At 31.4% G+C, this 13,552-nt stretch overlaps 1 protein-coding gene across 1 annotated transcript; it reads right to left on the bottom strand.

Annotated features, from left to right (window-relative positions):
• Positions 1-11,665: 11,665 nt before the first annotated feature.
• Positions 11,666-13,552, bottom strand: LOC7480439 (protein CURLY FLAG LEAF 1). The gene is made up of 2 exons (XM_002306370.4): positions 13,202-13,552; positions 11,666-12,315 (listed from the first exon to the last, which is right to left on the bottom strand). The coding sequence occupies exons 1-2, from the start codon at positions 13,418-13,420 to the stop codon at positions 11,797-11,799; spliced, it is 738 nt and encodes a 245-aa protein (XP_002306406.1). The 5' UTR covers positions 13,421-13,552; the 3' UTR covers positions 11,666-11,796.

Genomic DNA, 13,552 nt, shown 5'->3' with positions numbered 1-13,552 from the left:
AATAAAAAAAGTATGAGAATAAAAATAAAAAGAAAATAAGAAGGGCTACGTTCGGAGAAAACTCCAAATCTTTTAGTATATTTGATAATTAGATAATCTTGTTGTGTTCTTCCGGCACTTATATAAGTTCATTTTATAAATAATATTATTTGTTTTTTGAAGAGGACGATGAAAATAAAGTATGAATATATGATATAAAAAGTAAAACGATCAATTTAATAATGTGAAAATTGGTTAGCAAGTTAATACTATTTAGAGCTTGTCTGATCTCTAACTTTTATTTTTATTTTTATTTTTTTAAAACTAAAATAATTAAAAGTTTCAAAAAGTATTTAAGTAAAGATTCGTAAAGTAAATTGTTTAAATTTGAAGAGTGGAAATTGGTTTTTACAAAAACAAGTAATAAAAAATATAAAAGTCACTTATATAAGTTCATTAAAAAAGCATAAAAAGAGATGGTTGATGAGATAAAAAGGTTGTTTATTTTATTTAAAAAATAGCGTTAATATTTAAAAAATATAAAAATAACCATAACAGAGGATGTCCTAATAATTTCTCAAAAAAGAGATGTATCACCGAGCTGAACTCTAAAACAAATGCATCTTAATTTTATGAATTAATTGAAACCCCATAGTGGATAAGCTAAAGGCTTCTCTATCATTTTATTTGGGTTTTTTTTTTATCAATTTGAGTTATTATTCAAAATATTTTTTTTACTTAAGAAAAAACTGTATAATGTTTTAATTCATGTTTCTTTTTTTTATTTCTTATAAAATTTATGTTTTTTTATAAAAAAAAATAATATTTTTTAAGCAATTCATTTGCTTTTCTGAAAAAATATTTAATTTAAATTATATTCTTTACTGTAATTTTAATTCAAAGAGTTAAGTAAATAGTTAACTAATTTTACTCACAACACAGTACAACAATTTATTACTAAACAATTTTTCATGTTTAGTCTCACGGTGCAAAAAATCTCATGTGTCAAACAAGCTCTTAATTTCATGTTTTATGCTTGAAAAATCATTTAACTTTATATATGGATTTTATTTTATAGTGCAGTAACTTTATTTCTTATGTAGTGTATGGATTTGGGTTTTAAAATTGACGATCTAATTATATATTTTATAAATAACAAATAATACTTAAAACTTGCATAAACCTAAAGGAAAAGAAATAAAAAGAGAACTACAACATTGCAATGGGGTATAAATGGGTAAGTTCATATTTAGAACACTGAAAATGAGGTAATTACTAGAATAAATTTTCTCCATTATCAGTCTTAATTTCCCACTATAAAACAATATTATACTTGATAATTTTAGTTTTAAATATGATATTTTTTTAATTAAAAAAATTATTCAAGTTTAAAAGAAAAAGATTAACTTATCAGACTCTTTATTATTTATTGGCTAAATAAACTAATGGGCTGATAAAAAAACTTCTTCATGAATAAAATAATTATGAACCCAAGCCTGTAGTTTAAAAAATTATTTCATAGAAAACCCAAACTCAAGCTTAGGCCCAACCTAGAGAGAGCCTAAGCATGAGTCGAGCTATACACATGAAGCTTAGTCCTAAGCCTAATTTACTTAGGTTTTTTTATCGTTTGGGTGTCATTCGAGTTCAATTTTAACTATTTACCTTTTAACTATATAAATAATAAAAAAAATCTTGTTTTTTTCCCTACGTGTATAGAGTTTTGGATGATTTTGAGTGTTTTCAAAATATATTAACCAAGGATTATTTAAGATCAAATTTTCATTTACCCGTAATTTTTTAAATTATTTTAATAATCCATATTAAAGAATTTATATTGAAGAATAAATTTTAATAAAATTTTAACTCAAAAAATAAATATAACTTTAAATATATCCACTAAATATGTTTTAAAACAAATATTGAACAGAAAATTCTTTAGTCCCTCTTGATGCTTTCAAGTTTTTTTAAGGATGGAGAGGAAAGGAAGAAGAAGAAGAGAAAATGGTTAGCTTTGACGTATATGAATTGGGTTTGTTAGCATAATTTGTTGGACATCACATCAAGCATTAAATTCTAAGCATTCAATTTTCGCACTCTCTTTTTCATATTTTTTCCAAGGATAATTCTCACTCTCGTAGTTAACAAGTCATGACCATTCATGCAACATGGAAATTAATTATTTCAATGCTTTATTTACTATATAGTTCTTCGTAGCATTTCTAGTTTAATTTCTTGCTAGAAGTCAACCTCCATTTCTTCTCTTAATTAATCACCAACCCCTTGAAAAACAAAAATCTTGATGTTGGGTCTTCTAACACCATCCTTATCATAAGGAGACAACAAAATACCTACCTATATAAAGTTTATGTGGTAAAACTACTAACCTACATGATACAACGGCAAAGTTTTTATCTTTTTTATCTTTTTTTCATCCAAGAAAGATATGGAAAGTTTTACTTATATTTTTCAGACTCAGGCCTTTTGTTTATGTTGTGATAGGGTTACAAAAAATAGAATGTTAATTGCTTTTGAAATTCTTTTAGACTTGTTTTTAAGTAGATCACTAATTACTAATTAAGTAGTGTATAATAGCTATGAAATCAACCATTTAATAGGTGGCCCAGTGATAAAAGCTTGGGACCAAGGTGTTTGTTTCCCCTGTGCTCTCAGGTTTGAGCCATGTGGTTGCTAATATGATGGCCACTGGAGGCTTACGTTGTCGTTAACTTCAGGACCTTTAAGATTAGTTGAGACGCACACAAGCTGGCCCGAACACCCATGTTAATAATAATATATTAAAAAAGCTATGAAACCAATATTCTAATGCTCATAGCATGCATGCTCATGTGCTCATTCATAGTAATAAGTAATTATGAAAATAAAATTATTTGTATAGTACATGATAGGTAAGATGTCACACCAATAGCTAAGAGAAACGAGAATTATTGACGATTTTTTTCTTCCAACATGAAAAATGGCAATGTTTGTATTTACCCCAAATTAATGTTCATGGTAGGTAAGCAACTTTAAAGACAATCGAGACTATCATAATTCAATTGGCATTTAGTGAACGTTAGGTGTACACATGAATTGCTCTTTAATTGCCTTAATACCTCTAGAAAATAAAATTGAATAAAACACATGACTTCACAAAAGTTTAGGTAAATGGTCCTTTCATTTCATTTATTAATTTGGCACACCAGAATTAGGGGTTATTTTCTATCATTTATTAATTTGGTTCGAATTTAATGATCATTATTGCCTATATTGTTATGTATTAGGAAAGGGCTATTTTCTATTATATAGCTTAAAATCTTTGGGGCTGCCGGGGGGGAAAAATCAGACGTTATAGCAGAGAAATGATTGAGTACTTCCGGGGGGGAAAAATCAGACGTTATACAGTGCGACTCATTGTAATAACTATTTCTGGTTTTATTTGAATGGAAAGAAGCATTAAATTAAATTAAGAAGAAATCTAAGAGGTGCGCACAATTTACTATGCAATCCATTGTGCACCTAGACTTGGGCGCATTTTGGGTTGCAACAGTGCACCAATTTTAATTTGTTTTTATCTTTTTAATTATTTTCTAATTTGTTCATTGAATTTCTTTTTCAAATTGTTACTTTGATATTGCATTCAATTGGGGTTCAGCTTAAAGATTTGTTTTGATAGCGTGCGGCGTCGTGTCGATTATCCTTGAAGATCGGGATAGTCATGAATGATATGTATGGAAAGAATAAGGAATTCTTATCCTTTATTAATAGAAAAGGCAATGTGAGTTGTCACTTAATATTTTGATCACTAAGAACCCTAACTGATTTCAGGGTCTGGAAAAGAGGATTAATTGTGTAAAGAGAATGTATTAACGCATCTAATACACATTACATGAGGTAAGCTGCATTGTTTATTTATTTGATATAAACGAAGGAAAAGTTTTTTTAAGTAAGAAAATCTTTATCTTATCATATTAAAAACCTAACCGTTTTAATTCTGATAAAAAAAATTAAGCTATCTTTTTATTTAATATTAGGAATATGTCTTATATATAAATTCATAATCCCTTATATTAAAAAAATAAAATATATTTTTTAATATTTTTGAAATGTAGGCCAAAATCCTTTGGAAATTTACAAACTTGTTGTAAAATCCATGCAATATTTTTTAAAAAAACATGTCAAAGTATTTTAGAATTTTTTTTAAAAAAATACTTAAATAACTTTAGGATTTTTAGCTATATGCAAGAATTTTTTTTTTTTTTAAGATTTTGTTTGACAAACATTTATTTTTTCTTTATAATAAAACTATTAAAAATAGACTTAAAATATGTTTTTCAAACACATCCTTAAACCTTTCAAGGTGTTTGTCATTTTGTTTTTCATCATTTACAGGTATCATGATCAGCTCGATGGCATTTCAATGACTAATGTTTAAAAGAATTTAAATATATAAATTTATTAAAAAAAATTTAATTGAATTTAATTGGTAGAATTTCAAATACGCTGAATAAGTTTCTAAGTTATTTTTTTAATTATTATTTTGTTTTAACTTCTGACACCGAACCAATATATATATATATATATATATATATATATATATATATATATATATATATATATATATATATATAAAAGGGGCAGCAACTACTTTTCTGCTCGTGCGTCCCAGGCATATCCAATGCATTGTTGGACCAGGTGAGTGAAACTGAGTTCATCAATTGGCTGGCAACAATAAGCCTTGCTTGAAAAAGTTAAAAATGCTGCCATTAATTCGTCAGGTCCCTCGCATTGAATTTTTCTTGTCTCAACCTTTTAGGTGTTTATTGTGTGCATTCAATTACCATTTGCACTAAACAATAGAGCTATTTATTGAACAAATATAATTGAGATCATAATTATAATAATATAATAAAAGCAATACCTTGAAATCAAACGTGTTCAATTATTTAAATTAAGAAAAATTACGTGTTTTCACGTAATATTATCATTAGTGACGATATAATATAGAAACTTATAACAAGACTAGGAGAAAAGGAAATTCTCATAATAAATTAAATATCAAACACTTGATTGCAACATTATTTAAATTTCTGTTGAAAATCTCTTTGTAAAAATATTTAAAATCCTATTTGAAAAAAAACTATAAAACTATTTAAATATCAAACATAAGGATGTGATTTGACCGGTATCAACTCTAATGGGATATTATTTTCGTGCAAACTTGGCTCCACAGCTAGTTATTAATTATTAACGAAAATTAAAAGAGATGGTAATTTTACTATGCAATAACTTACAAAGTATTATTTAATATAATAATAATTTTTTACTTATATATATATATATTATTTTTTCTTTCAATATCTGATTTTTTATGAATTCAGCTTTATAATTTATTGTATTTGTTTCTAAGTGGTTATTATAGTCTCATTACTTGTGTTGCAGGCTAACCCGGTTAACTCATATTATTTTTTTTACTAGTATTTTTTTTAAAATTTCATCATTCAATATTAGGTTTATTAGGAATTAGGTTTCATAATATTTTTTAGTTTATTTTCTATTAGGTTATCTTGGTCTCATGAACTGAATCACAAGTTTTTATAGGTTAACTTGAGTTGTCTGAAGTCATTTTATTGTGTCATTTAAAAAAAAAGATTCATTATTTAACAACGGGTTGATTGAGAATTGTATTTCATAATTTATTTTGATTAGCTTTATTCGAGGTTATCCTAATTTCAAGACTCGAGTAGCGGGTTTGGCAGGGTAACATGGGTTTACATTGTGGTAATTATTTTTTAAAATATTTTTAACTTAGAAATAAATCAAAATAATGATTTTTTTATTTTTTTAAATTTATTTTTGGCATCAACACATCAAAATGACCTAAACACACACACAAAATTAATTTGAAATAAAAACAAATTATAATTTTTCAAAAGCACTTTTGCAAAAACAAACGGTACTTTAACCATAAAGCGAGACCACTACCAGAATTTTTAGATCTATCGACGGAATTTTCTATCGGTATTTATACTCACAGTTCGTCGGCATGAAATTTACCAGCGGGCTCACATATGGAAATAATTCATCATAAAAACTCTCATCGGTGATTTGTGGTCTGTCGGTAATAATTTTACAAATGAATTTACTAACAGACAAAGTATGCTTAAAAACATTTTACCCGCTTCATTCCATCAGTATTTCCATAGTTGAATATAACATATCACCGATAGAAAAACCATATGTCATTCCATCAGTTTTTTTTCGCTCGTCGGTGAATTTGACATATAACCATCAAACAAACTATCTGATATTCCGTTAGTGAGTGAACAATGACAGTGATATTTTTAGTAATGTTTTTACAACTCTCTAGAATATATAGATGGACTATGTCCATCGATAACTCCATCGGTAATAATTTAATATATATATATATATATTAAAAATCTATTAAACAAAAATATAATATAATTAAAAAAATAAATTAATATAAAATTCAGATATTTATTACAAATTTAAACATTTATAAGTTCAAATATAATTAATCTAGAATAAAGGCGCTAGAGGAGGAAAGGGAGGAGGAGGTGAGTCTTTGTCTGAATCGTGGGGCGAATAAGAAGGAGCACATACCACCCATTTGTGATCTCATCTCCTTTACCAATCGGCGGAGTTCGGCTATTTCAGCACCGAGTCGTTTATAATCAACAACAAGATGGGTCCGATCTTTAATTTGTTGGTCTAAAACACCTCGAACTCTGAAGTTCGAGTACTCGAAACCGATTACGAGCATTCAACGGTTGAAACATTATGGGTCATCCGCAAGTCCTTGGTCATAGTGTTAGAGAGACCGTATATAATATCCCACATCGGCGATGAGGGTCTGGTAGCTGGCCTTATTAGTAGTTCTGGTTGCTAACATGTTGTACGTGTTTTGGGGCGTCAGGCTCAGAAGTGGGCTCGTGTCACTAGGAACAAAACCATGAGGATGGTAAGGCCCAAAGCGGACAATATACAACATGTTGGGTTGGGCTGTTACATTTGGTATCAAAGCTGACCTCACTGGCTGTCCGATTGTGCCGACGGGGTCGCCGGGCTCCTTAAGAGGGGTGGATTGTAATATCCACATCGGCGGGTGAGGGTTTGGTAGTTGACCTTATTAGTAATGTTGATTGCTAACATGTTATACGCGTTTTAAGGCGTCAGGCTCAGAAGTGGGTTCACGTCACCAAGAACAAAACCGTGAGGGCGGTAAGGCCCAAAGCGGACAATATACAACATGTTGGGCCAGGCTGTTACACCATGTACCCGATTCTATCAGGTTCACCGGGCTATCTTGCCTCCAATGACAAATCCGGATCGAGATCCGGATGGGTCGAAGGATTGCCACCATATCTCTCCTTTAACCGGGTGTTATATGTATCCTGGAAAAATAAAAGTCAACAAATTCAAAAAAATAATAACTTAAAAAAATGATTGAAAATAACATATCAAAAAGTGTTGAGCTCGGCTATTTACGAGTTGTTACACCCTTTTTAATTTGGCGGTCATCAATCCGCACGTGTGTTTCCACAAAAAGCCCTATGGAGCTTGGTTCACGTTCAAGAATTGTAGCTTGCAAGAGAAAATTGTTGTTAGTTAAATATATTTATATAAAAAAATGGATGTAATAAAAAAGCAATGTTAACATCTGCTTCGCAAGCGAAACGAATGAAATGGAGCTTTCGGTATGCGTGGTAACAAAATTATAAGCACGTCGGTTATGGTTCTTCGCACCAGAGTGTGATCATCGCACAAATGATCAGACTTTATGTGGTGAATATATTCCGCCAACAAGGCCTCTGAGATGTATGGAGGTCTAAAATTATTCCAAACCGCCACCTCCTTCCAGCCTAGAAGCTTTCTTTCTTTTGCATATTTTTTTGCTTTCTTTTGCATCTCATACCAAAAATCACGCAACCTATATCATACAAATGAATTATTTATTAGTAAATGAAAAAACAATAAAAAAAATTAATCTTGATTTCAATCTTACCTAGTTGCAGCGTGATTCTCCAAAACCTTCCTTGCAATAGAATTGTTAGCTCTATCCCATTCAAAATTTTCCTTGCAATTAAATTTTTACAAGAAAATTTTAATTAATATCAATAAACTAACCAAATTAACATAATAAAAAAATATTTAAGTTAACATCAACTTTAAACCTTCTAAATCATGCATCAATCACATGTTTTCATTCATGATGTTTGAAAACCTGACTCTATTGAAACAATAGAATTTTCATCGCCGATGTTATGATTTTGATGGCCTCATGTTTGTAAACTTGAAATTGAGAATGTTGCTTGAAATTAATTTTTTAAAAATTATTAACATGTTGATGTAAAGGGAAAACAAACTTACATTGAAAGGTCATTCTTCCACTGAGTCTGGTACTTCTAGGTAAATGGATCTTGTTGTGAAAGGACCTCTCTCGGCGTGGTAACATCGCACTCGACGAGCCAGCATCGAGCGTGGCTACCTGTGTCTCAAACGCCTGTTCTTGGTCGGCACCTAATGATTCATGGTCGTCAGGAGCGTTGCTAGAAGAACTAGTAGTGATCCTGTCTATACGATGTGCTATTGACTTTTCCCTAGGCATCTACACAAATTAAAGGATTAAGGTACCGTAAACCATTCCTATTTAAAAACAATTCAACCAAATTTTCAATTAACTTTGCTACGAACATTTGAGAAATGATCATAGGAGGTTAATATAAACACATGAAAGGATCTATAGTATCAATATTTCACATTAAAAACTATTCTTTTATCCTAATATTACAGACAGATTTACCAACTCTGTCTATAAAAATAACACATCATCGTTCTTGTTGTCTTTTTTTTTTCATTTTTTTTCACTGTAATTATCTCGGTATATGCCAATGAAATTTTTTGTCAGTGTTTACCGATGGATACGACGATGACATATTTAGTGAGAAAAATTCTCCGCAATTACCGCAAATATTTTTTTATCGTGATTTTAAATTAAGCTGTCAGTTTAGATATTCTCTTCGATTGTTTTTGTCTATTAATTTAATCCATAAATCATGACATAATTTTTCCCTGCTTGCAAATCCAATGATATCAATGGTCACACAAATTAAAAGGAAGGGTACTCCATTTTCAATTTTGGTTATTGACTGAGTTGGGAATCAATTTCCAATTCCCCTGAAAAGAAGCTATGTCAGAATATAATGCGATCTAAATCTATACGAAAAGGACCAGATTGAAAAATAAATCAAACACAACTATTTTCTATATATATTTAACTAGTTGGTGCTTGATAGGCCAACTAGAGACTGCCACTCATAGAAATAATTAAATCGGTTGAGGAAATAAGCTGGCATTGAAATCACATGAAATGGTGGGTTGGGAAACTTAAAGACCATGATGATAAAATTAATTTTTCATTTATTGTCAGTTAGGTTTATTAACGAATTGGTCTAATAAATGCCATAATTAATTAGGCTCCTGCGGTACCATAAATCTCATCATTTGACCAAGTGTAGGTGGATGCAGTTTTCAAACATTTAGGGCACAACCATTTTTCCTTTCCACATCGCTATCCCTTTTATTGTCCACCAAGAGTGGGTGGGGAGAGACTTGGTATGGTTTCTTTGTGGAGCTCACAACATTATTAGATTAATGGCTGCCCCCCATTAATTATCATCTCCTCTCTTTAACCTAAAAAATCCCTCCGTGCCCCCTCTTAATTATATTGGTTGAATCATATTCTGGCCGTGTTTTCAAATCTTTACTGATATATATTAAAATTATTAAAAATATAAAATAATATTATTTAGATATATCTCCAAGTAAACTGTAAACACTAATAAATCTTCGAACATTTCAAAAATCTATTCATATATAGTGAACATACCAACCAAAAATCATCGACCATGGATTTATGACATCGTACTTGGGATCATAACAATTAGGAATTAGGATCATCTTCGAAAGGAATTGGGTCGAGCAGATGGTAGCCAAGTGGGAGAGGATAATAGATATCAAAACCCACCCAGAAGAACAAATAAATAAGAATCAACGACAAACAAACTAAAATGAAAACAAGAAACTAAAAACAAAAGAGTTAATTACCGCCGAACTTTGGTGTAATAAAGAACGAGGTTAGCCTTTCCCTCTCGATGACACCAATCATCAATGTGTGGAGGAGATACACCAGCCTCGTATCTGTTTCCCAACCATCGTCCAACTGGACTTCCCCTTTCGTTTGCTGCTTAACCTTCTTCTAACTTTTCAAAGCGGGTGGTTCTGAACAGGACTCCACCGAACAAAAACTCATCTTGCTGTGGCGGAGGTGTAGTAGTTTTTTTTAATATAAAAAACATGTATTTTTTATTTTTTGATTAGCATGGGGTGTCCGGGTTAGTTTGCGCGCACCACGACTATTCCCCACGGTCCACAGAACACCCTGCAAGCCCAGTGAGCAGGTAAGACACCGCGGGGGTGGCAGGATACGTAGAGAGGGTCGAACTTGGGACAGCAGCAGGAGACAAGCCCCCACACACCACTGGAGCACGACCCTCAAGCGTAAAAAAACAAAAAATTGTTTTAAAAAGATTGTATTTTTTATTTTTATGAGAAGTGGTTTTTGTTTTAAAAAGGTTGTACTTAAAAAAAAAAAAAAAAAAGTCAATTATACTTTCAAGCCAAACACAAATCTACTCCTCGGTAACTATGAATAATATTCACCATTTCAAACAAACCAAAAACAAGCATAACTAGACCGAGTATATGTTCATGCAATAAAACCTTACGGTTTTGAGAACATTTTATAAGAAAATTAATGGACATAAATAGGATGATCTAATTGGAAGAATGTTTGGATTCTCCCGATCACAATAATATTTCGTGACCACTTAATGACAGAAACGTTTTGTGACAGAATTCAGTCACAATTTCTTTTTTCCTCTTGTAGATTTCAAAAAATGTTGCTCAAACATTCATGGTTGGATCCCATCACTTTTGGTTTTTTTTTTAATTAATGTAAATATCTGGATTAGCTTGCGTGTATCTTGACTAATCCTATAAACCCTGAAATTAACAATCATATAAACCTTTAATAGCTCTAAAATTTATGGGACTCGAACCGGTGATCTTTCAAAAATAAAACTAGAATTTAACCAATTAAGTTCCGCACTCAAAGTTACTTTTGATTTGCTTTTTGATCAAGGCAAGTTTGTACATTGACCTTTGGAAATTAAGTCTACGTCATCATTTATGTGTCAAAATTAAATTTTCTTTTAAATGAGTCTTGAAACTATCCAAATTCCACAATTATATATATATATATATCTTTTTATTTATTAGCAGCTCTAAAGTATCTTTCAAACAAGTTGCAAGTAACGCAACATAAAAAGTAGACTTATTTATTGCAAGGAATAGCCGACTGGAGTCACAGTTCCTAAATTACGGACACCATGGTGTGTGCGCATTATTTCTTTGATACAATTCTGATAAGTTTTAATGTTCAAGTAATTTGTAGGAGCCATTGGAGATGAAATTATTGAAATATCTACACATATTATTTGTAACAAGAAAATTATAACTTGCGTTAGTCATGGGCACTTGGTACCAAGAGAAAAAAAAAATATAGAGAGAAATTGATTAATTTTTCTACTGCTCGATATGCTAATAAAACCATAAAAATCTTCTCAATATTTCTATTCTCTTAAGCCACTACAAATATTCCATCTATCATTTACAAAATCAAGAATTAACTTCCATTTAATCTCAATTCTTCAATAACTTTTGACATCAATCTCAAATTGATATGTTAAGATCAATCATAGGCTTCTTCACCGTTGGCATTAGAACAACTGAATTGCATCTAGGACATCTTGGATTAATCTTCGTTATTAAAACGTAGGATAAGCAACCGGGGCATCCTGCCGCAACCGGGGATGCCTCTAGTAGCTTCTCTTCATTTTCTTCCTCTTGAATGTCTCTCACTGAAGACGATGATGATGAATAAGGCGGCGACGATGATGATTTCCATAGCGAAGAGGATTGCTTCCTGCCCGGTTCTTTCTCTGCTCTTTCAAGCGCGGATTTTACTCTATCCAGAGTGCAAACACTTTGGTAATTGCTTGACATTGGTGATGAGACGAAGTTCAGTTCCAAGTTACCTTCATCGAAAAGGTTCAGTGTAATCTTGGAAGGCGAAGGTGGAAAATTCAAATCTTGAAGCTTTGCCACTGTTTGATTTGTTTGGTTCCTGTAATCTGAGGATGATGAGGGTGAGCTTGAAGAGTTGCATCTTTGCAAGTAAACCTTTCCTGACTGCATCCAATGAAAATACACAAGGCAAAACCATTGCAGTAGTTTTAGTAAAATTAAAAATTACAAAAAAAAAAAAAACAAAATATGATTTTTTTACCGGCCATGACATTAATGACCCGTTTAATTCTGGAAATTGAAGAGATAAATCATAATTTATTAAAGAGAGGGTAGAGGAAACAAGTTGCTGAGCATTGAAGAGCATTAATGGCACTATATATAGCAATGGATTACTAGGGCTGAAAATATACAGAACATTAAGCCTTTTATTGTTTCTTACGAAAAATAGGAGTAATCTAACGTTATACAATTAAATAATAAGGACTGTTTGGTTGCTAGAAAAGTCAGGGAATTTAAAAAGAGACCCTTCTGCTCTGCATATCTATGAAGCATCCATCAAAACCAAGAGCTGCACTGTTGTACAAGAAAATAAATTGATTGGACTCTCATCTCCTAATTCTACATTTTCTCAGAAACCAAACTGAGGATATCAACAGAGCAGAGGATTTCAAAGTAAATCAGGAAACATTTAAGTACCAATCATTTAATAAAAAGATATCTTCGCACCAACAGAAAGAAATTGCAAAGCCCTTAGATTTCAATTCAAAGAAAACGAAAAGAAGAAAAAAATCATAATTTTAAACAGGCGTGAAAAGCATATAAAATCTCTTTTTGAGCATCAAAAGCTCTGTTTCTTATGACAAAATCATTTTTCTTGGAATATCTAAGAAGATATTCCTAGGAGATTAAACAAACATAAAAACTACATGATCTCATGAAACATTAAAAGACTAGGATGATCATCATAAGATTTTGAGACCCTTCGATGCTCTTTTCCTTAATATTTTCTCAAGAAACAAACGGAACCCAGATGAGAACACCAATTTACCTTCAAGTCTAGGCGCTTTTCCCACCCACTTGGCACTTGCAAATCGAGGTCCAATTCTTGAGATTCGCTCTCTACAGAATCACCGCCGCCGCCGCCGCCGCCAAGCAAGTCCCTAGTGATCAAAGTTGTTGATTTTGCCCCTCCAGGTTCACTCACAACGTTCCTATCATCCGTGTATCCACTCAAAAGCCTTACCAGAGAACTCACCTCAGCTGCCATGTTCACAAAAAAAGAGCTCCTTTTCTTCTTCTTCTTCACAACAGCAGGACAGAGGGAGAGTGGGGTGATCCGTGTCAAATAGAGAGTCACTTGTTAATGTATATGAGAGGAGAGGGGAGTTGGAATATAAAT

The sequence above is a fragment of the Populus trichocarpa genome, chromosome 5, assembly GCF_000002775.5.
Source record: "Populus trichocarpa isolate Nisqually-1 chromosome 5, P.trichocarpa_v4.1, whole genome shotgun sequence".
Classification (NCBI taxonomy): Eukaryota; Viridiplantae; Streptophyta; class Magnoliopsida; order Malpighiales; family Salicaceae; genus Populus; species Populus trichocarpa.
This window is presented reverse-complemented; position numbering and strand designations above follow the sequence as displayed.